Source organism: Culicoides brevitarsis, chromosome 3 (assembly GCF_036172545.1).
Source record: "Culicoides brevitarsis isolate CSIRO-B50_1 chromosome 3, AGI_CSIRO_Cbre_v1, whole genome shotgun sequence".
Lineage (NCBI taxonomy): Eukaryota > Metazoa > Arthropoda > Insecta > Diptera > Ceratopogonidae > Culicoides > Culicoides brevitarsis.
The window spans coordinates 1,403,726-1,425,215 of NC_087087.1; the positions used below are offsets into that span (position 1 = coordinate 1,403,726).

Genomic DNA, 21,490 nt, shown 5'->3' on the forward strand with positions numbered 1-21,490 from the left:
TCAGTTCACAAAAATGTAATTTTGATCTGACTTTAAATTTTTTTAAACAAAAACTAAAATTTCTTAAAATTTTGTCAAATGGTAATTTTAGTCATAAAATCTGAATTTTAAAGGACAAATTTAAAAGAGTTCAGAAATTTTTTGTCTCATTTTCGAAACTTACCAAACCAAAATTACAATTTCTTATTTTTTTTAATTTTTAGTTTCAAAAAATTTTTTTGACAAATAATAACTTTTTTAAATAGATTTTAGTTGATTTTTCATTCAAAAATTTAAATTTCTGTTCCAAATTTTACTTTTTCAGTTTTTAAAATTGTAATTTTGATTTAAACTTCTTAAGTTGACAAATCTAAAATTCTAATTTTTGTAAAATGTTTAAAGTTAAAAAGTATTTTTAATCAAAAAATGTAAATTTTTCATAAAGATTTCAAAAATTTTAATAATAAAAAAAACAATATTAAATTTTGAAAGTTATTAAACCAAAATTACAATTTCTAAAAAAAAAATTTTTCGAGTTGAAAAAATTTTTTTTTTAATTATTTGAATTTTCTTTTCTAACCCAAAATTTAAATTTTCTTATCAAATTTTGACTTCTAATTTTAAAAAATTATTTGGAAATTAAAAAAAAATTTTTTTTGATTAAAATTTTAAGTTGAAAGTTCTCAAAAAGTAATTTTAATTTAAACTTTTTAAAAAGTTATTAAAGCAAAATTATAATTTCCTTTTTAGTTAACTTTTCGACAAATTCAAAATGAAATTCCTCATCGCTCAGCAACACATTCTAAACAAAGGCGGCAAGACAATAGAAGAAGTCTAATGAAATACCAAAATAATAAGCAATTTTCTCTATGACTTTCAAGTGGTTTATCTACTATTGCTATTGTTATAAACTCGGCACACACATGAGCTGAAAAAAAACTTTTTAAGCTTCAAAGTTGTCTGTACGGAAATTTCTTTTGCAAACACACACCGACACAATAACATGGAAAATTTTCCGAAAATGATGGTGAACATTAAACAAGAAATTGAATGTTTTCAACTTGAACGTCGAGTACACCGACAGAATAAGTCACAAAGGGGATGCTGAAACAATGCGAGCAACGGGCTTCGCCCAACTAAACTTTTTTTTGTGTTGTTTCTGTCGAACCAAAACCTTTGTTCGTGCGCTTTGCCTTGCTTATAAATTGGCATAATAATAAGTAGGAAAATAATGCTCCATTCCGGAAATGATAAGATAATTTATTTGAAGTAGCTTGGGTTTTGTGGTTTCATATCGTCGGATGGAAGATTAGTTCACATCGAAGTCGGTTCGAAATTATTTTGCAATCGAATCAATGTCCGTTCACGTACACACTTTTGTGTATTTTATTTTAATGATCAAAAGCAACAACACAAGAAAAGGATATTTTACGGTTTACTGCACACTCCATTCCGTAAGGCAAGCAAAAACTTAATTGAAAAACAAATCTCTCTTTCTGTGTTTGCTCTTGCCTTCGTTTGTGTGCTCAAATTCATTACAAAATAGTTTGGTACCGGAGAAAATTGATTGAAAATACATCATCTGTGATATCATAATAATATAAATATTCCTTGCCATGTCCTTCTCCGTTGCCTTGTCACAATCGAAAGGACAAGGAATTTGTGGGCACAAATAAATCTCTTAATAGGACTTCAATTATTAAATTTAACAATAAAATGCATTCCATGGCAGTTTCATTAATTTTATTTCCTTGACTAAACAAACAAGTGTCTCGGACTTCTAAACTCGTTTCATTTATTTTTCCAAAAAAAGAGGAACGAATAATGGATAAGGATGATACAAATAAAAAATTAAAATTTTAACTTGAAAACTTTAAAATCTAAAAATATGAAAAAAATTTGAAATTTGTAAATCGCCTTTTTGCTAATTCAAACTTTTTTTTTAACTTTTCAGATTTAAAAAGTTTTTTTTTGTCATGAATCAAACGTTTGAAAAAAAAATTAAAATTTCAAAAACTTTTAAAATCAAAAAAATATCATAAAATTTGTACATCGCCTTTTCGCTAATTCAAACTTTTTAAAATTTTTTTTAATCTAATTTTGATAGTTTTTTTAGATTTCTTTGTAATTTGAAATATTTTGTCCCATCGCTTCATCCTTAAATTGCTTTTTTTTCACGAGATACATTTGTTTGGCGTTCCGTGACACCCGACTGTCAATTGCATCAAATATCCTACAAAATCCAATTACATATTCAATTAAACTCGGCAAGAACGACAACGAATGCGAATCAATCAGTGCTTTAATGGGTTCGATATCGTTTCGTTTCGTTTATCAATCGAAATGCGAAACATTTTTTTCTCTCCATTATTATTATTTTTAATATACTTTCTGAGTGATCTAATTCACACTCTGCGAAACAGTGGGAAACAACGAACGGTGTCGATTTAAAATTTAATAAAACTGTAATTTTGCCAACACCGCAGATTCCTCCATAGAATTCCCCATAGAAATGACAAACATTTTATTATTATTCTTTTTTTTTCCTACGATTATTTCTAAATTGAATGCAATTGTATCATCATCATCATCGTCGTTGCAACTCTCGACGAACACTTTTCTTTGATTATATCCATTTTTGCGACGAAGACGACTCCGAACATCTGCATATCGCATCGCCATCGTTCATATTTCATTTCGTCAAGAAGAGAACATCGACGACGAAGAAGACAAACGGTGCATTTTGTACGATATTGATGGATGTTAAATAATAACAAATAGGAAGAGAGATAAATATAGAAAAAAATAAAAAATAAATTGCATTCAAATGGAAATGAAATAAGTGAGGTGTGCAAAAAGACACAAGAATATATCGGCATCTCTCAACTAATTGTCAATTACATGCAATTTTCAAGATACTGTAAATTATCTTGACACTTTTGCTTTGTAAATTACATCCACACACATAACCGACGAATGACCTCCGTATAGACCTCGTAGATAATTTTTTGCTGCAGCATTTGAAAAATATCGTATTTCCTTGTTTTGACGTCCTTCTGTTATTTCGCTAAAATAATAATTTAAAAAAGAAACAAAATCAGTTCAAAATACAAAACTTTCAGTTGAAAATAATTAAAAAATATTTTTAAAAAAATTCTAAAAATAAAAATTTTATAAGATATTAAAAAAAAATAAATAAAAATTAAAATAAAAATAATTAACAAAAAATATTGTAAAAATAAAAAAAAAATAATTGACAAATAAAAATTATAAGAAAAAAAAAATCCATTAAAAATTAACTGAAAAATGCTCAAAATTTTCCTTAATAAAAATAAAAAAAAAAATAAATTATAAAGTTAACTATGAAAATTAACTCCAAAAATGCTCAAGTTTTTCATTTAAAAAAAAAATTAACAAAAAAAAAAGAAAATTATCATAAAAAAATAATAATAATAATTTTAAAAATTTAAAAAAAAGTAAAATTCATTTAAATAAAAATATTAATTAAATTAAAACTCAAGGTTTTCCTTTAAGAATTAAAAAAAAAAATAAAAAAAATAATAAAAATTAAATTAAAAAAATGCTCAAGTCCTTCACGACAACTTTCATTCCTCATTTTTACGCGATCAGGAATAGATAAAAAGAGATACTGATTGTCATGTGTTTGGTGAGAAAATTCTTGTTATTTTTTCATACATAAGCGAACGTGTCTCACACATTTTTTACATTAAAAAAAAGGCAGAGACACAAAAATAACACAAAACATAAAAGATTAGAGAAAACGAGAAATCTCACAAAACATCATAAGTCGTTTAACTTTCATCTTGTCCAAAAACGAAAAGCAAAAAAAAATCTCTTCAGAATGAAAAGAGACATGGAAAAACAAAAACATAGGGATTAAGCTTGTTTCGTTTCCATCATATGTCGATGTCGGATGAAACAAATTCGGACAAAAACATATTACTTAATGGATGGTCGTTCTGTGGCTTATGTGCTTTAACATCCTTCTAACATCATTAGAAACATGAAAAATTCCCCCTAAAAAAAGTTTGCAGACATTTCTTTAGAGAGAAATTTTCATTTTTTGTCTTGTCTAGAATTTTTATGATGAGTGATGTTATTGTTTCGGATTTTCTGAAAAAAAAAATGAAATTGAAAAAAAAGTAGATTTAATATCGGAAAAATCGATCACTTCCTTAATTAAGTTTTTTTTTCACCTTTTTTGTTTTGTTTTTTCAACACCTACAATAATATTTGTTTTTCATCTCATCACATTCGATAAACGTTTTCCTCTTTTTTTGTCTTTATTATTTTTTTTTTCCATTTCCATTCGACATCAATAACAAAACGAGCCCTTTATTCGCCTTCGTATTACATTTCCAAAGCAGAAATAGCAGCAAGCAGGTGCTTATGTTATTTTTTTTTGTACAATCCGATTGATTGTCTCTCGATCCATTCATCCACGTGTTGTCGTTGTCGGTTGTTATAGAAATGCAATTTCCCCCCGTTTTGCTCTCGCAAGAGTTATATTTTAATAATAAAACGTTTCAACGCCTTGAATCATCAGCACGGCGTTGTCATCACAGCAAAAAAGGGTATTGGAGCGCAAATATATTATTTCTCTCCTCTACCATGACATTAAATATTGTTGTAGGTCTCTTTTTTCTATTGAAACGTGTTCTGTTATTAAACGGAATTCTAAAATGAAAAAAAAATAGAAAGATGAGGATTAGTAAATAACTTTTTTTTTCAATCACGTCACAAAATCAAAAACATATAGAAGAAAAAGGCTTAAAGGTGTTAATTCGTCTATAATTCTCTCTTTTTTCTCTTCCTCTATCTTTTTTTTTATACTTTTCGATTTCGAGACAAAAGGTCGCCTTCGAAAATTGACAAAGGATTGACTACAGTTTTTTGTTCCGAATCATCGACTTTTATGTTTATGACGAGAAAAACATAAAAAATTTCTCTATTTTTCAATCATTTGCCATGGAAACTTGATCTTTTGCTCACGTCATTTTTTTATCTTCATTCCTTGAACTCATTGCCTTCCATCATAACGAGCAGTTTCCCTAAAAAAAGAAAAATAGAACAAAAAATGAACAATCCAGCTCAGCTCAGCAACAGACAAGAAGTTGTTGAGTATTTTTCAGCAAAATCATGTACAGTTAAAAATTGTTTGCGCTACAATATTTCTCATTTATTTAATATTTTTTTTACTATTGTTCTATTTTATTTGGTTTTTATGGAAGAATCTAAACAGCCAAGGCCAGCTAATGAAAAATTCATAACGGTTAATTTTAAATATTTTTTTTTTTAATTTTCTCCTAAAGTAGAAATAGATTTGTATAAGTTAAAAAAAAAATTAAAAAAAAAATCAATTTTCTAAAAAAAAAAAAAATTATTTTTAAAAATTTTAATAAAAACAAAAAATTAAAATTAATAAAAAAAATATTTTTAAATTTAAAAAAACGAAAGATTGAGAATCTCTTAAAAATTTTTAAATTTTCTCATTTTAAGTCAAAAGAATTTAAAAATACAAAATCAATTTAAAAAAAAATAAAAAAATCCTCAAAAAAATATTTCATTAAAAAAAAAATTAATTTTAAAATTAAATTAATTAAATTTTAATGAAAATCATTATAATTTTATTTTTATTTTATTTTTTTCCTAAAATAGAAATAGATTTGTGTAAATTACGATTTGAATTCAAATTATAAAAATTTATAAATTATAAAAATTTTCGGTTTTAATAATTTTTATGAACAGGCCTTATAAGAAAGAACGAAAAAAATGTAAAAAATACCTGAGAGCGTTCTCTAAAAATTTACAATTTTTTTGCGTACTTGACCACGCTGCTCTCGGTTTTTTATTATTTTTTTTTTTGGTTTAGTTTTAGTACTGCGTTGTATAAAATATGAATGTTAATTAAATTTTTTCATTTTTTTATAATTTTTTTTTCAAACAATGCACGTCGAGCCCTTAAGATGAGCTCGAAGGTTGATGATCTCCATCGTCGAGTGTCGTAATTAGTACTATTTAACTAAAAATATCACGTTTTTTCTCTTTTCAGGAATTCTGTAAGCATCATCGTCATTGGTAACCTGCGAAAAAAAAAGACACAAATTATTAAAATTATAAGAAAAAATGAGCAAAACTTGCAGCTAATTTTTTTTTGCAAGTACTTAAGGCATAAGTCGAAACTTTTTATTTTATAACATCGAAAGAAAAAAAGTGAATAAACAAAATGTATTGCCTGTGTCGATCGGCGAATGCCATTTGCGTTCGGATTATATTGCTGGATGAAACGGATTTTCTTCATGAAATTAAGGTAAGAGGATTTACTTTTTTTTTATTTGATATTTTTTGCTTGATTGATTCTGAAATATTGTAAAATGATACGAAAATGACCCAGCAAATAACTTCTGCCGTTATTTTTTTTTATCAGAAAATCCGAACCTTTCTTTTTTTTCCCATTCGAGATACGCATCCAAGCTAAAAATATGAACTTTGTGCGAAAAAAAAGTTCAATACACGAGAAAAATGGGAAAGATAAAAAAATTTTTTTATGTACTCGCATGAATTTATGAGCACAAGTCTCGGAAAGTATGTTTGTCATCTTTTATATTCGTTTTTTTGCCTTTTCAATCCTTTGCTGCGTACACACATTCCAGATTAGAGATATCTCGACGATGTCTCTGAATTAGCGAAACACGATGAATGCGATAAAAAATCACTTTCTTAAAAAAACAGGCAGAATTTTTCACACACCATTTGTTACGACGACGAAACATTCGCCCGAAATGCTCAAATAAATACGCTTATGACGTTATTTATTGCCTTGATCCATTGTAATTATGTGTTTGTGTGACTTTGGATTTATTTGTGGTGTCTTTTCGGTTCACTTATGTTAAATTTTTCCTGAATTACGACATCGTGAGACCTAAAAATGAAAAAAAATATTAATTTCTTTGAAAAAATAGAATTTAAAAAAAAAATTAAAACTAAAAAAAAATTTAAAAGACGTCAAAACCTTTAAAAACGAAATTTTTCCCATGTGAAATGCCTTGAACTCCATAAAATAATCATATGAGCAAAGAACAATGACACAAAGATTCCCATCCGCATCAAATCGCTTCATAAAGTTTCTTTTTCTTTCGCATGTCATTCATATCTGAACCGAAAAATTTCTTGTATCTAAGAAAAAAAACGGAATAATTTCCCGACTTTCTTTCTCCATGTCTCTCGTAAAGTCATATAAAAGCCATACAATATGTCTGACGCCGATAATAGTTTTGCGAAAATCTTCTTTGTCTCTCGCACAGTGCCAAACTCCTTTTTATTATTTGAGTTGTTTGTCGGAAACAGCGACGAGAACCTATAAATAAACAGATAATGTAACCAATTTAAATAATTGAAAATGAAGCACACCCAATTTGAAATCTGTTGAAATGCATTCCTGTGTGTGAAATTTAATGCGACTCATCGAGACAATGAACGAAAATAATCGTTTTGTGAGCAAAACGTGACCAAAGCAAGGGGTTAAAGGACATGCAAAGCCATAGAAATGTTGCAAAACGGAAAAAAAATGAACGGCTTCTCCTCATTTTTGTGTGTGTGTTGCGCCTAAATGCCTCAGTAAATGCCTGTGTTCCGTAATTTATCATCTTTTATACGTTTTTAGATGGAGTTTTGATGAAATTTAATGGTTTAATTGATGTTTTAGGAGTCTGTCTGTAATGAAAATTAAAGAAAAAAAAAAATTTTTTTTTTAAAAAAATATTAAAAAAAATTTTTAAAAAAATATTTTTAAAAAAATATTTTTAAAAAATTATTTCAAAAAAAATCTGTGATATCTGAAAAAATATTTAAAAAAAAATATTAAAAAAAATATCAAAAAATATTAAAAAAAATAAATAAATAAAAAAATAAAAAAAATTATTTAAAAAATATTTAATAACAAAATAAAAAAAATAAATTTTTGAAAAAAATATTTAATAACAAAATAGAAAAAATAAATTTTTGAAAAAATATTTAATAACAAAATAGAAAAAATAAATTTTTGAAAAAATATTTACAAAATATTAAAAATATATTTTTAAAAAAATAAAAATTTAATAAATAAAAAAATGTAAAAATTAAAAAAAATTAAATATTTGTTAAAAAAGCCCCTTAAAAAAATTAAAATTATAAAATACGATAAAGTAAAATTACCTTCAACATTAACTTTTACCTCTTATTTGTGTGTTTTGTAACGGAAAAAATCCCCATAACACAGCAGACTATGAAGTGGCTTCCTTTATTTTCATTTTTTATTACGCGTAGAGTAATATTTTTATTGCACTAAAACATTTAAGTGCTTCATTTAATCTCATTCAGCATTCAAATCATAATGTGTTTGAATAAATTTTCATTTTTCCTCTGTTCCTGTCCCATGAACGCCAACGGAGCATTATCCTAATGTTCATCATAAAAAGCGTCTTTGGCGAACATTAGCCTCATCCTATCAGACAATGGCAACAAAAACAAGCCCATTTGAGGTGATTAAGGCAAATATTTTGTTGTGATTGAAAAAGTTTTTGTCGTTTTTTTTTTGGCACAATTTGTCTCGAGTTACGTCTAAATGGACAGCATTCGACGAGATTTGTCTTGTTTACTTCCTCTCCTCCCGTTCTGCAGTTCATTTCGAGCGTTTAGTTCATTGTTCTATTTTTGTGCGTCTTTATTACGAGACAATTCGCAAAGTTTTTTCTCATTATGTTGAAATGCTTTCTGTCAAAATTGTTTTTTGATGATAAAAAGACGACTTATTAGCCAACTTCCTTGTTTTTTTTTGTGTCGCGTTTCGAAAACAAATTTTAAGTTGATGAAAAATCTAAGCTTCAGTGTAATTGCCATTTGCGCGTTGCCAGGTAATGCTGAAGAACGGCTAATTCCCTGCGGAGATAGTAACTGTGCTTGTATTAAGAGTTCCGATGAAGCATTAAAAACAAACTTACTCATACTCTTTAATTAGTAGAGGCACTTTTTTCATCGCCGCTTCGCTCTCTTATGGGAATTTCATCAAAAATTGCCGTCTTTTATGAAGTGTTTCACATATGAGCAAAAAAAAAATTAATAAAAAACGTAACAAATTGGTGTCTTGTGACATGACATGTGCTGAAAATAACAAAAAAATCATCGATTTTGCTTCGAATTTTTATTCAAATGTCATCTCACGTTGCAGTTAACTTCGTTGTTCATCCTTGTCCGTCGCTCGTAACTTGATAAATGAATTGTTTCGACACCCTCCGAGGAATAGTAACTAATAAAATGAAAAAAAGTTAAACGTAAAAACCATCGGGGAAAAGTAAAAGTAAAATTCCTTCGTATTTTTCTTCGTGAGGCCGTTCCAAATTTTTTTTTGTTTCAAAAACTTTTTTTTTAATGGTTAAAAATGTTTTTATATTTTTACAAGAATTTTCTTCTCTTAAAATTAATTTTTCGAAAATTATTGAAATTATGTTTAAAAAAAAAATATGAAAAATTATTTTTTAGTTCAAAAATCATTTTCAGTACAAAATTTTTAAAAATAAAAGATTTTTTAAAAATTTTCAAAAATAAAATTTTTCAAAAAATAAAAAAATTTTCAAAAAATTAAATAATTTTTTTCAAAAAATTAAAAAATTTTCAAAAAATTAAAAATTTTTCAAAAATTAAAATTTTTCAAAAAATTAAAAATTTTTCAAAAAATTAAAAATTTTTCAAAAAATTAAAAATTTTTAAAAAATTAATAAATAAACAAAAATTAAAAAAAAAAATTGAAACGGCCTGAGGAAGATAAAAAAAATATAAAATAAATAATGAAAAGCAGGAAAAAAATGATTTATCATCGTACTGAGGGATGAGGCTTATACACAAACAGGAGACATTTTTGTCATCGTTTTTTATTGTTTGCCCCAGTTTGTAGGATTTTACCTTTTCCTCCGCTTTTTTTCCGACGACGAGTTGGAATTTTGATGAAAAAACGTGTAAGCAAATTTTTTCTTCTCGAAATCGAGCAGAAAAAAAATTTACTGTTACAGATCGTCTTCATTCAATAAACGCAACTTGTCATAATAAAGTGCATTTATGACATCTCGAGAATCATTTTCCTTTCCATTACCTTTTTTCTTTAAAGAAATGACACAACAAATTTTTTACGAGTGAATGTGTTGATTAACGTGATGTCTTATTAACATTTCACGACATTTTGCGCATTCCTGTTGTTTCTCGAAGAATTAAGTGCCCGCCAGCCAAAAAGTCGCTCAGCACGGCATAAACGATGCAAATTATTGCTGCGTTGCCTTCTTAGTTACAGGAAACGGTAGTTATTTTCTCTTAAACTAAAACCAGTTGCGATAGAATTTTAATTCAACGTTGTTGCACTTTAACGAAACGAAAAATGGATGATTGATGGGAATGCTACGCACACTTGTTGTTGTTGTCGTCGTCGTCGTTCCAATCATCATTATCATCGTTATTTGCTATTAGAACAACATTTTTTTCCGCAATTATAAAATTATTACGAGATCTAGTCATTTTCTTCAGAGGTACCATACAATTTTCAAACTGACACGTTTCATCATCATCTTTTTTTTTCTATTTTTCTTTTATCCCCTCAATTTTTTTTTGTCGTTCGTAATGATGGTAATGGAAATAATCACTTTTTATGGATCGCTGGAGTGCTGGAATATACAGAATTTTTATTAGAGACACTGTTAGTCGATGGTTTTTTTCTTCTTTCTCGATGTGTTCTAATAGCTTCGGTCGTTTCTGTTAGAGACATGATGGACAAATAATAATTAAAAAATGGAAATGTTGTTAGAAGGGAAATGTTGATGAAAGCGCATTTTTCGCTATTCGTCTGTAAAATAGAAAATATTATATTTTTATTTAAATGTCTTAAAAAAAAAATATTTAAAAATTTTTAAAAAATTAAAAAAAAAAATAAAAAAAAATTTAAAAAAAATTTAAAAAAAAAATTTTTAAAAATTTTGTAAAAAGAAGAAAATTATTTTCTTTCATTTTTTTATAAAATAATTTTTTTTTTAATTTTGCCGAAACGTAAACCAATAAAATTTTGAATTATTTTTAAAATAAAAGGCTAATTAAAGTTAATTTATGAAACTTCCTTTAAAATTTACATTTTATAAAAAATTTTGGCGAAAAATCAGCTAATTGAATTTCAATTTTTTCAAATAAAATTTAAATAAAAAGTAAAAAGAAAAACTAAAAAAAAACTTTTTTTTTTTTCTTCAAAATTTTTAAATAAAAAAAATAAATAAATTCATAAAAATAAGAAAAATAAATAAATAAATAAAAATAAAATAAAAATAGCAAAAATACAAATAATTTCAAATCGATTTTAAAAATTAAAACATTTATGAAAAATATTTGTCTGTAACAAAAAATAATTTAAAAATAATTTTAAAAAAAAAAATTTGAAATTTTTAAAAATTCGATAAAAAAACAGACAGACTTATTTTTTCGCAAATTAAGCTGATTTGTGTTTTTTACTTTAAAAATGTTAAAAATAAAAAAAAATTAAAATTTGTTAAAAATTTTAAAAAAAACTTTTCAAAAAAAAGACTTTCTTTAAAATCGAACGCCTTTTAGCAAACTCTGATTTTTTTTGCAAGTCATTTTTTGATCACTTTTAAGCCTAAAGTTCAAATTAACAAAAAAATCAGCGTTTTAAAAGTCAAACATATTTCGATATGTTTTGAAGTTCAAATGCTTGGAGGTTCAAACTCTGATTTTTTTTGCCATTTTTTGATCAACAGAATAATCGTCATAACTTTATATATTCTCGCCGTTTACCTGTCTCTCTCCATATATTTTGATGAGTTCATTGATTGAATAGATCGAACGCAGCAAGAAAAATTGTTTATGTGTCTCTCACCGCTCGCTTGGCAATAAAAGTGAAATGTGAATGAACGATGACAACCGGATGATGGCAAAAATACAACACACTCTTTCCCTCGCCGTTGCCTTGCTTGCCAGAGCTGTAATAAATTAAAACATAAATAAAAACCTCGTCTCGGTGTAATGTCAACCAACGCAAATTTTGCACTATCGATGTAAGCGAAATCAATTCCAATTATTCCGCACTTGAACTAAAGAAATGTCGAAACATAATTAAATGCCTTTTAATTAATTACGAGTCATATTTCACACACTTCGTATCCCGCAACTGTTGTTCTAACAACGACAACATCTAACAATTAAATTTAATTAACACACATGTCATCCCATGTTGCCATAGCTCCGATGGCAGGTAACAACGTGACCAATGTTATGAAAGTTTTGGAAGAAATGCTTTTCGATAGAATTTAAGCTGATTTGTGTTTTGTGGGTTGAAAATTAAAAAAAAATAATAAAAAAAAAATATAAAAAAAAAATATTTAAAAAATATTTAAATTTTTTTTTTATTTGGAAGTTCAAATGCTGATAAATTTAACAAGTCACTTTTTGATCAGTTTTAAGCCTAAAATTGAATAAATATTCATTCTAAAGTTGATTTCTGTTCATATTGGGTCGATATTTGACGTAACAAAAAAATCAGCGGTTTGAAGTTCAAATGCTGATAAATTTAACAAGTCACTTTTTGATCAGTTTTAAGCCTAAAATTGAATAAATATTCATTCTAAAGTTGATTTCTGATCATATTGGGTCGATATTTGACGTAACAAAAAAATCAGCGGTTTGAAGTACAAATGCTGATAAATTTAACAAGTCACTTTTTGATCAGGTTTATGCCTTTCATAAAACATCGAGCACGTCATAACTAACATTTTTGTCCATGAAACATATGCTCTGAGACGTATAGTTTCCGAGATTATCTCTCAGCGACAAATTTTGTAAGGCAAACGCAATATAAAAATTTTAAAAACCGAAAAAAAAACATTTATGAGGATTAAACATCGCACGACAGATGTAAGCTTTTGACATTTAAGCTCCTGTCTGGCATTATTTCGTGTTTTTTGCCGATTCGACGTGAAAAACCATGACAACATTTCTAATGAATCGTAATTTCCGTGTTTATTTGCTCTGTGAGTTGGTTCACATCACAATTAAAATATCGTAGCTCGAACATTTTGATGACCGATAAGGAATAGGATCATGCATTGTTATTCAAAAAGGGAACATGTAACGTTCAATATTAATCAAACAAATGGATTTCTGCTGGAAATCTTATCAAAAAGTCATCATCTGGGCATAGAAATGCGAACAAAAACTACAGTTAGCTCATTTCACGTCAATTCAATGAATGAATGCATTTCTCGCACCCAACTTGATAATTCAATCTTGATCCGTTCCTTTTTGTCTTTTATTATTTTTTTTCAACTTTAGGCGGAGTAAGGACGCTCCCTTTTTCGTTCGTCGTCGTCGTCGTCGTCTTTGGGGAGAGAATGCAGAATTAAAAAGAATTTTGTTAAATCACGGAAGCAAATCTTTCTTTTCTCTCTCAAAGCACTTGTTAAATGCTTTTAGAACAATGCTTCTGTCCCTTCATCGTCGTCGTCGTCGTCGCTGCAGTTATTGTCGTCTTAAATAATAATAGCCATGCACAGTGCTAACACAAAAATAGCTGTAAACCATTCATGACGACATTATCTTGATTAAAATAGAATAATGCCGTGTGCTTGCAGTTGTCGTCGACCTTTCAACTATTATTTTTTCTATTATTAATGTTATTGTTTTATGTTACTCTTTTTTTTTACCTGCAAAAAAAATGCAAGACAATTTTTAACGTTTTAATAATAAACCACACGATTACATTCGAAGACGACGTCGCGACTTCCTAGAATAGAACGAATAAAATACAGTCATCAGTATGCAAAAAGGTTGGTTTTGTTGTTATTTTGTGCTGTATTGTGTTGATGTAAAAAGATTATATTTCCTCTTTTTTCTCTCTCTCGCGCGCGTTCTTTTCTGCAATTCGCGATGTTTTGTACTTTTTAATGCATTTCGAAAAAAAATGAACTTTACCTTTTATGAAGTCTTTTCATAAGTCAAAAATTAAAACAAGAAATCTGAAAAGAAAAAAAAAATAAAAATAAATAAAATTGATATTTTAAAAATTTAAAAAAAAATTTTTTTTTTCAAAAATTATAAAAAATTTATAACTTGATTCAATTAATGAATAAATTAATAAAATTTTATAAATTAAAAAAAAAATATTTGAAAAATTTATAAGTTTAAAAAATTAAAAAAAAAAAATTGAAAAAATTAAAAGATTTCAAAGTTTAAAAAATTTTTGAAAAATTTTAAATTTAAAAAAAAATTAAATTTATAAAGAAACTAAAAATAAAAATTTTACACAAAAAAGTTAAAAATAAAAAAAAAATTCAAAATTAAAAAAAAAAAATTTCATTACTGATAAAACATTTTTTCAATAAAATTTTATAAGTTAAAAAATAAAAAAAAATATTTTTAATGAAAAATTTAAAAAAATAAATTAAAAAAAAAATTAAAATATGAAAATTTTTTTAAACTTAAGAAATTAATGAAAGTTTAAAAATGATTTACTAAAGATAAAAAAGTATTTTTTTAAAGTCAATAAATTAAATTTAAAACAAAAAAATAGTTAAAAAATAAATTAAAATTTTTTTTTCCAAAAAATAAAAAAATTTCTTTATTCATAATTACATTTTTTCAATAAAAAAAAAATAAAAATAAAAAAAAATATTTTTATTGAAAAATTTTTAATTAAAAAATTGACAAAAATTCAAAAAAAAAAATTAAAATTATTTAAAAAAGATAAAAAAAAGTTAATTCAATTAAAAATTTAAATAAAAAAATTAAAATAAAAATTTAAAACAAAATAAAAAAAATATTAAAAGTTAAAAATAAATAAATTTTGAAATACGCTCAAGTTCTTACCATCACAAAATTTCTCACAATCCATCCAGTTTTTATTATTATTGTTATTATGTTTGAAACAATGGAGGATTTTTTCCCTGTTCATACATTCGTTCTCGATGTTAATCATAATTGTTTTGTTCTTCAGGTGAGGTGAAACATATTGTCTAAAAAACAAATAACTTACTTCTTCTTCTTTACTTACTCTTACTCACTCTCGTTGTATCAAGATTAAATAACATCATAATAAAAATTACTTTAAAGCATACATCACTCTCGCATGTCCTGATATGGTTGCATAAGATTCTGATGAAATATTACTCAAAACTGCATTGCAGAGTACTACTGCGGGATTTAATGCACTTTTTTTTGCTGCTTAAGCACAAAGTTTTTACGACAAAAATTTTTGGCAAAATTTCTGTCCTCGTTGTTCTGACCTTAAAACAGATTTTTTTAAGATATTTTCTAATAGAAGTAATAATAAAAATAAAACAAACATCAAATGGCATGACCTTTAACTGTCTTGTCTTGCTATTTCAATTTTTTTTTATCATTTCTCTTATTTTATTTTATTTCACTTTAAAATTTGTCATATGACAAGGCAAGGCAAAACAGGCGTATAAGCAGCAAAGTTAATCTAAAATGAAGATAAAATGCCGTACATTAGGTCGTTTTTCGCAAGACATTTCATGGCAAAATTGAACTTGAGAGTATTTCAAGCAAACGGAAAAAATCAAGAGATGAAAATTTACGAACCTTCATATGAACATGTGACACAAATCTGAAAATTATTTTTTTTTTGCATAACATTAAAACGGAGCAAAATGAGACATTTATCGTTCTGTATCAAAAATTAGGTCTCGCCTTTTAATTTAAAAGTACGTTCACATAAACATGCTTAATCTTTTAAAGTGACAATAAATTAGTAGACATTTTAATCCCCTGCTAAATTTATTCAGCTACTTGCCTCGAATTGACTCGACTTGGCGTTAAGAACACAGGAAGTACGACAAAAAAAAATTTTGTGTGGTTGTTTTCTCAAAAACAATCCTTTTCTCTTCATACATCCAGACAATATAATGACAAAAATCGAGCTACAAATAACAATAATAAACACCATAAATTGGAATTTCCTGCTCGTTGCTCGTTCGTTCGTTGCTTGTTTGCACACAATAGCTTCGACTGCCACGGAATTTATATCGCGAGTATGCTAATTGTCGCACCACTTTTGCTAAAAGCACAATTATAACAAACATATTTTATATGATTTAGATATATTTATTGCGAAAAGTATAAATTTTAGATACAAAAGCGTTCATTCATTACACTTTTATTGGTACATGCTTTGTTCTGTTATGTTATTTGTCATTCTCCGTATGGGAAAATTTTGAAAATTTTTAATTGCCCCAAATCATTGCTGATGTCATGTCATGCCACTCGCAGATTTATTAGGCTAATCATGTCACGTTGGAGGCAAAAAAAAAATTAAAATTTTGTTAAAAATTTATTTTAGAAATTTTTTGTTTTCGAATTGAAGCTTGAAATATGAAAATATAGAAAAAATACGTAAAAAATTACGTAAAAAATACGTAAAAAAATACGTAAAAAATACGTAATTTTTTTTCGAATGTCTGTTTGTAAGTTTAAAAGCTTAAAATTGATCAAAAAAAAAATTTTTATGAAAATATAAAATTTTTTGTAAAAATTTTTTTTTAAAAAGGTAAAGTTAAATAAAATTTTTAAAATAATATATTTTTTTAAAATTAATTTGAATAAATTTAATTTCATTAATTTAATTTTTATTTAATTTTATTTAAATTTTAATTAATTTTAAATTAATTTAAATAAAATTTAATAAATAATAATTTTAATTAAAATAATTTTTAAAAAAATAATTTAAAATTATTTTTTATTAAATTTATTTATTTAATTTTATTTAAATTTTAATTTAATTAGTTCAATTTTAAATTAATTTTAATAATAATTTTAAAAAATTTAATAAATAAATTTAATAAATAATAATTTTAATAAGTAAAATAATTAAAAATAAAAAAAAATTAAAATTTAATTATTACTTATTAAATTTATTTATTTAATTTTAAAAATTATTTAATAAATAATAATTTTAATAAGTGAAATAATTTAAAATAAAAAAAAATATTTTTTTAATATTAAAATATAAAAAAGTGTTGAAACAGGATAATTTTCTCACCAAAAGCCATAATATTCATGAAAAAAAAAATAAAATAAAATTTACTTTGAAACATAAAATTGAATAAAAACTTCTAACATTTTAAAATTATTCTGCGCCATAATTAAACCGCCGGGCATGAAACAAGGTTCTCTGATAAATACTTAATTTTAATGAGAGAAACAAATTTTTCAAATTAATTGAAAAAAAAATGTGTTTTTATGATCAAAGGTTTCTCTCTCTCGCAAACTGTGCAAAAACTGAATGACAGAGACATACATATAAAAAATTAATTTACGATAAGCAATTAAATAGCAGAAAAAATATCTATCTACATGAAAATTAACTATAATTTATTAATGTGATTTTAGTCTATAATAAAAATAATAATAAACCTTTATTCGAAAGAACATTCGGAACATTTGGCGTTTGAATAGCAAATATCACGCTGTTGATGTCGAATTGTCGAAGGTGTATTTCGTTTTGTCTCTCCAATTTGGTAACAAAATTAATAATACCTAATATCATTACATGCTGATTTCTCACCATACTTGAAGCACTTGAATGAACCGCAAAATTCAAGGTTGTCCACAGCAATATCTTTCGCTTGTTCGTTACATATCTCACTTAACCCATTTTAAATCGACAATATAAATCAATTAGATACTGATTGATAGATATCTTTCATGAAATATATTTTTTCGTGTGTTTCATGATTTATGTTACCATTTAGGTCCAATGGAACACTCAGGCACAATATCGCTCACGAGAGAGAAAAAAAACTATTAATTTAAATGGACATAATCATGGGTGTTAGTTTTTGCCACTTGATTGTCAAAAGGCATTGATCATCCATCCAAATGGAAATGGAAACCGGTCTTGCGAACGAGTCAAGTTACGAACCCCACGCTCTTGTTGTGTGTTTTTGTGTTGGATCTGCGGATAAAAGTGAAATGAACGATTATTCAAATGAAGCAAAAAATTCGGGCATCTTCTCCGTAGACGCTTATGAAGCGATTAATAAACAATTAATAATAAATTTATATGCAATCTTATGACACTCGATCATTATCATAAATTTATGGCGTTTTTTGATACAATTTCAATAAATTTAATTTGTTTTTTTTTTCGTTTCTTTCGGGATGCATATATTAGATGAGTTATCTGTCTTTGACATACAAACCACACAAATCGATTTTTTTTGTTTGTTTTAATTTATTATTTTTAGTTTAAAAAAACGCGCAGGTTGAGATTCTTGTCCTTCCAGTCGAAAATTATTATTAATAATTTTAATCATGAGAGACGGAACTAAATTCGCCCAATTAGAAATAATTTATTTGAAATATATGAAATCGATAAGTATAAAAAATTTAATTTTTGGAAAATATTTTTAAAAATTTTCGATATATTTTGATAATTTTTTTAAATGAAATTTTAAATTAAATTTTTAATTGAAATTTAAATAAAAAATTTTATTTAAGAAAATAAATTTATTTTTAATTAAAATAAAAAAAAAATTTTTTTTTTGTTTAATAAATTTTTATGAAAAAAAATTTTTTTTAAATTTTTATAATTTATATACAAAAATAATGAAGATTTTTAAAAATTCTTCAGAAATTAATTTTAAATGAAATTCATTAAAAAAAAAGAAATTTATTTATTTAAAATTTTTAGCATAAAAATTAAAAATTTCTGAAGAATTTTTAAAAATTTTTATTATTTTTGTAAAAAATTGCGAGAATTAAGAAAAATTTTTTTTTTAAATTTTACTTAATTTTTACTTATATTTTTTTATTAAAAAAAATATTATTTTTAATAAGAAAAATTAATATTTTATTTAAATAATAATTTAATAAAAAAAAAAATTAAAATTTAACGAAAATGTTGACGATTTAAAAAAATGGTAAAAAAATGATATTTGATATTAACAAATTGAACAAACAATTTAAGTAGGAGGAAATCGAATAGTTTTTTTTTTTGAATTCAGTAATTTATCATCAATTTAACTATGATCATCAAAATAAATGAAAAATTAACTTTTTTTTGTTTTTAAAAAATCCTTGAACTTAAAATAATATAAAAAAAAAATAACTTACTTATTTTCCTTTGTATATTTGCTTAAAAATTTTCCTAAAAATAAATTTAAAAAAAAAAATTATTTAAAAAAATTATTTTTTTAAAAATATTTTTAACTGAGTAAAGACAAATTAAAAAATAATAATTTATGAGTGCAAACCTAATCACTTGCTGCTGTTGGTACATGTTCACGTACAATTAAAGGTACAAAATTGTTGAAAATTAACATGTAAAGCGACTCATACACAAATCCCCATGAGTTGGTTGCTAAGCTTAAAAATTATTATATTGGAAAATTATTACAAGCGTGAAAAATTTCGCATGTTAGAAGCTGCAATATCTAACCTGTAACGAACACGTAAAATGTGTAATGTAACCAAATATAAATGCATGTCTGGCTCGTTTTGTTTATAATCTGCTTGCTCAGTAAGTTACACTCAGCTACACGAGACAAGCGACCCATAATTGCATTCTATTAAATCATTTTGCACAGTTTATAATGTAAATTATTCCATTATAGTTGCAATATTGCAGTCATTTGCAACATATCTGTCCTCTCCGAAACAGACAAACACACAAACTACCGATACAAAGTCAATTATAACAAGCAATTAGGCAGCAACAGCGGCATAAATTTAGCTTTAGACAAATATCTTGTGGGCTGATGATTGAATGAACGAACATATATTTTGCAGCGACGCGCAAAAGGAATCGAGAGAGAGACATTTTAATCAACTTTCACTGTAGACACGATACGACGACGACGGTAGCAATGCATTTTGCCCACACTCACTGCATCTACATTGTGCAAAATCTAAATTAATTTGCATTGAACTTATTTTATTATTTTTTATCTCTTAATGATTGAACAATTACTTTTGATGTGATTGACAAGACCACAGCCCACGCACAACCATTAACGTTAATAACATTATAAAAGTTACTTTTTAGTCGGGCAGTGATTATTTTCACACATAGTCGTTAATAAAATAATAAATCGTAAAAATAATAAAGCTAACTTTAATAATTTTTTGTTGTTTGTTCGTTAAAAGAACAACAAAAAGGCTCTCAAACGTTGAGAGGAAACAAAGTGAGTGCCATCATGCATGAAAAAATCTTTTGATTAAAATTCTTTTAATTCCTAATTACTCATGTGTGCGAAAAAAATGCATTTTCAAAAGAGATCTCTAACTTTATATGGCTTATAATGTTCAAAAGGGCAGAGAAAAAAGTAAAGTACTTCTACTAAAGGATTTTTCTTTTCAACAAACAAAAGTTATTCATATATTTATTTATTAAACAAGTGAAAAATTTTTAATTGAATTAGCTAAAAGGCGATTCTCAAATTTCAATAATTTATTTAAAAATTTTATTCATATTTTTTTTATAAAAAAGTTAATTTAAAAATTTTTTTTTTAACAAAAATAGCAAAATTTCTATTTTAAAAAAATTTAAACATTTATTTTTTGCTGAGATACGAAAATTATATAACATGTGATATGAAACAAGTTTCCTAATTGCTTCTGCTTAACATTACATAAACCTCTTTATTTGCTTAAAATTAGTCTTTTATTCAAACATTTATAATATAATTATTATAAGCCTTATGGAAAAAAAGCGACGTCGCGTCGAGTAAGCAAAAAAAAGTTTACAAAAAATTATAATCATTCATATTATTATTAAATTTGACACAGCTCACAGTCAAACAATCAAAGCTACATTACTGAGAGGTACTTACATAAACAAACATACGCTGTAAAAAAAAGGCGAAAATATGATAAATTGTTGCTGTGTGTGACCAATGGCAGAAAAGCAAACAGCCCGAAGGTGTGTAAGGCCCCAAAAAATAAATAAGTAACAATTGTCTCACCTTTAATGTTGTATAGGTTACGATTATTATGAAATATTTATCACTTATGTGTGTTTTGATTATTCCAGTCCTACTATTAATATTAATATTATAATATATATTTTTATAAATAAACTTCAAATAATAGAAAAAAAGCTTTGTGTAAGAAAAAAACCTCATGTGTGCGCATAAAATAATATTTATTTAAATTTCAAGCGCTACGGGGCATTTTTTCAATAAAAAAAAACCACAATAACAATACTACATTTATATTTTTTTTAAATACGAAGAAGTGTTCAGTAGTAGACAGGATCATAAAGTTATAATCATTAAAATATATGTTTAATTAATATTAACATTATTTGCACATACTATTCATTAAAAATATTGTTATTAAATTTTTATTACTTTTTTCTCATTTCAGGTAAGCAAAACCAATTCCGAGAATAATGAAGGAAAAAAAATTGTCGACGAGTCTTTTTGTGTGAGTAAAAACGCAAACAATTTGC

The 21,490-nt window shown here is 25.4% G+C and overlaps 1 protein-coding gene across 1 annotated transcript in view; it reads left to right on the forward strand.

The window, feature by feature from the left end:
- Positions 1-21,490, forward strand: part of LOC134835760 (band 4.1-like protein 4) — a 62,310-nt gene that overhangs the window by 14,837 nt on the left and 25,983 nt on the right. The window contains exon 2 of the mRNA XM_063850705.1: positions 6,053-6,310. Coding sequence (XP_063706775.1) covers positions 6,227-6,310 — 84 coding nt within the window. The 5' untranslated portion in view covers positions 6,053-6,226. The remainder of the gene's footprint in view (positions 1-6,052; positions 6,311-21,490) is intronic.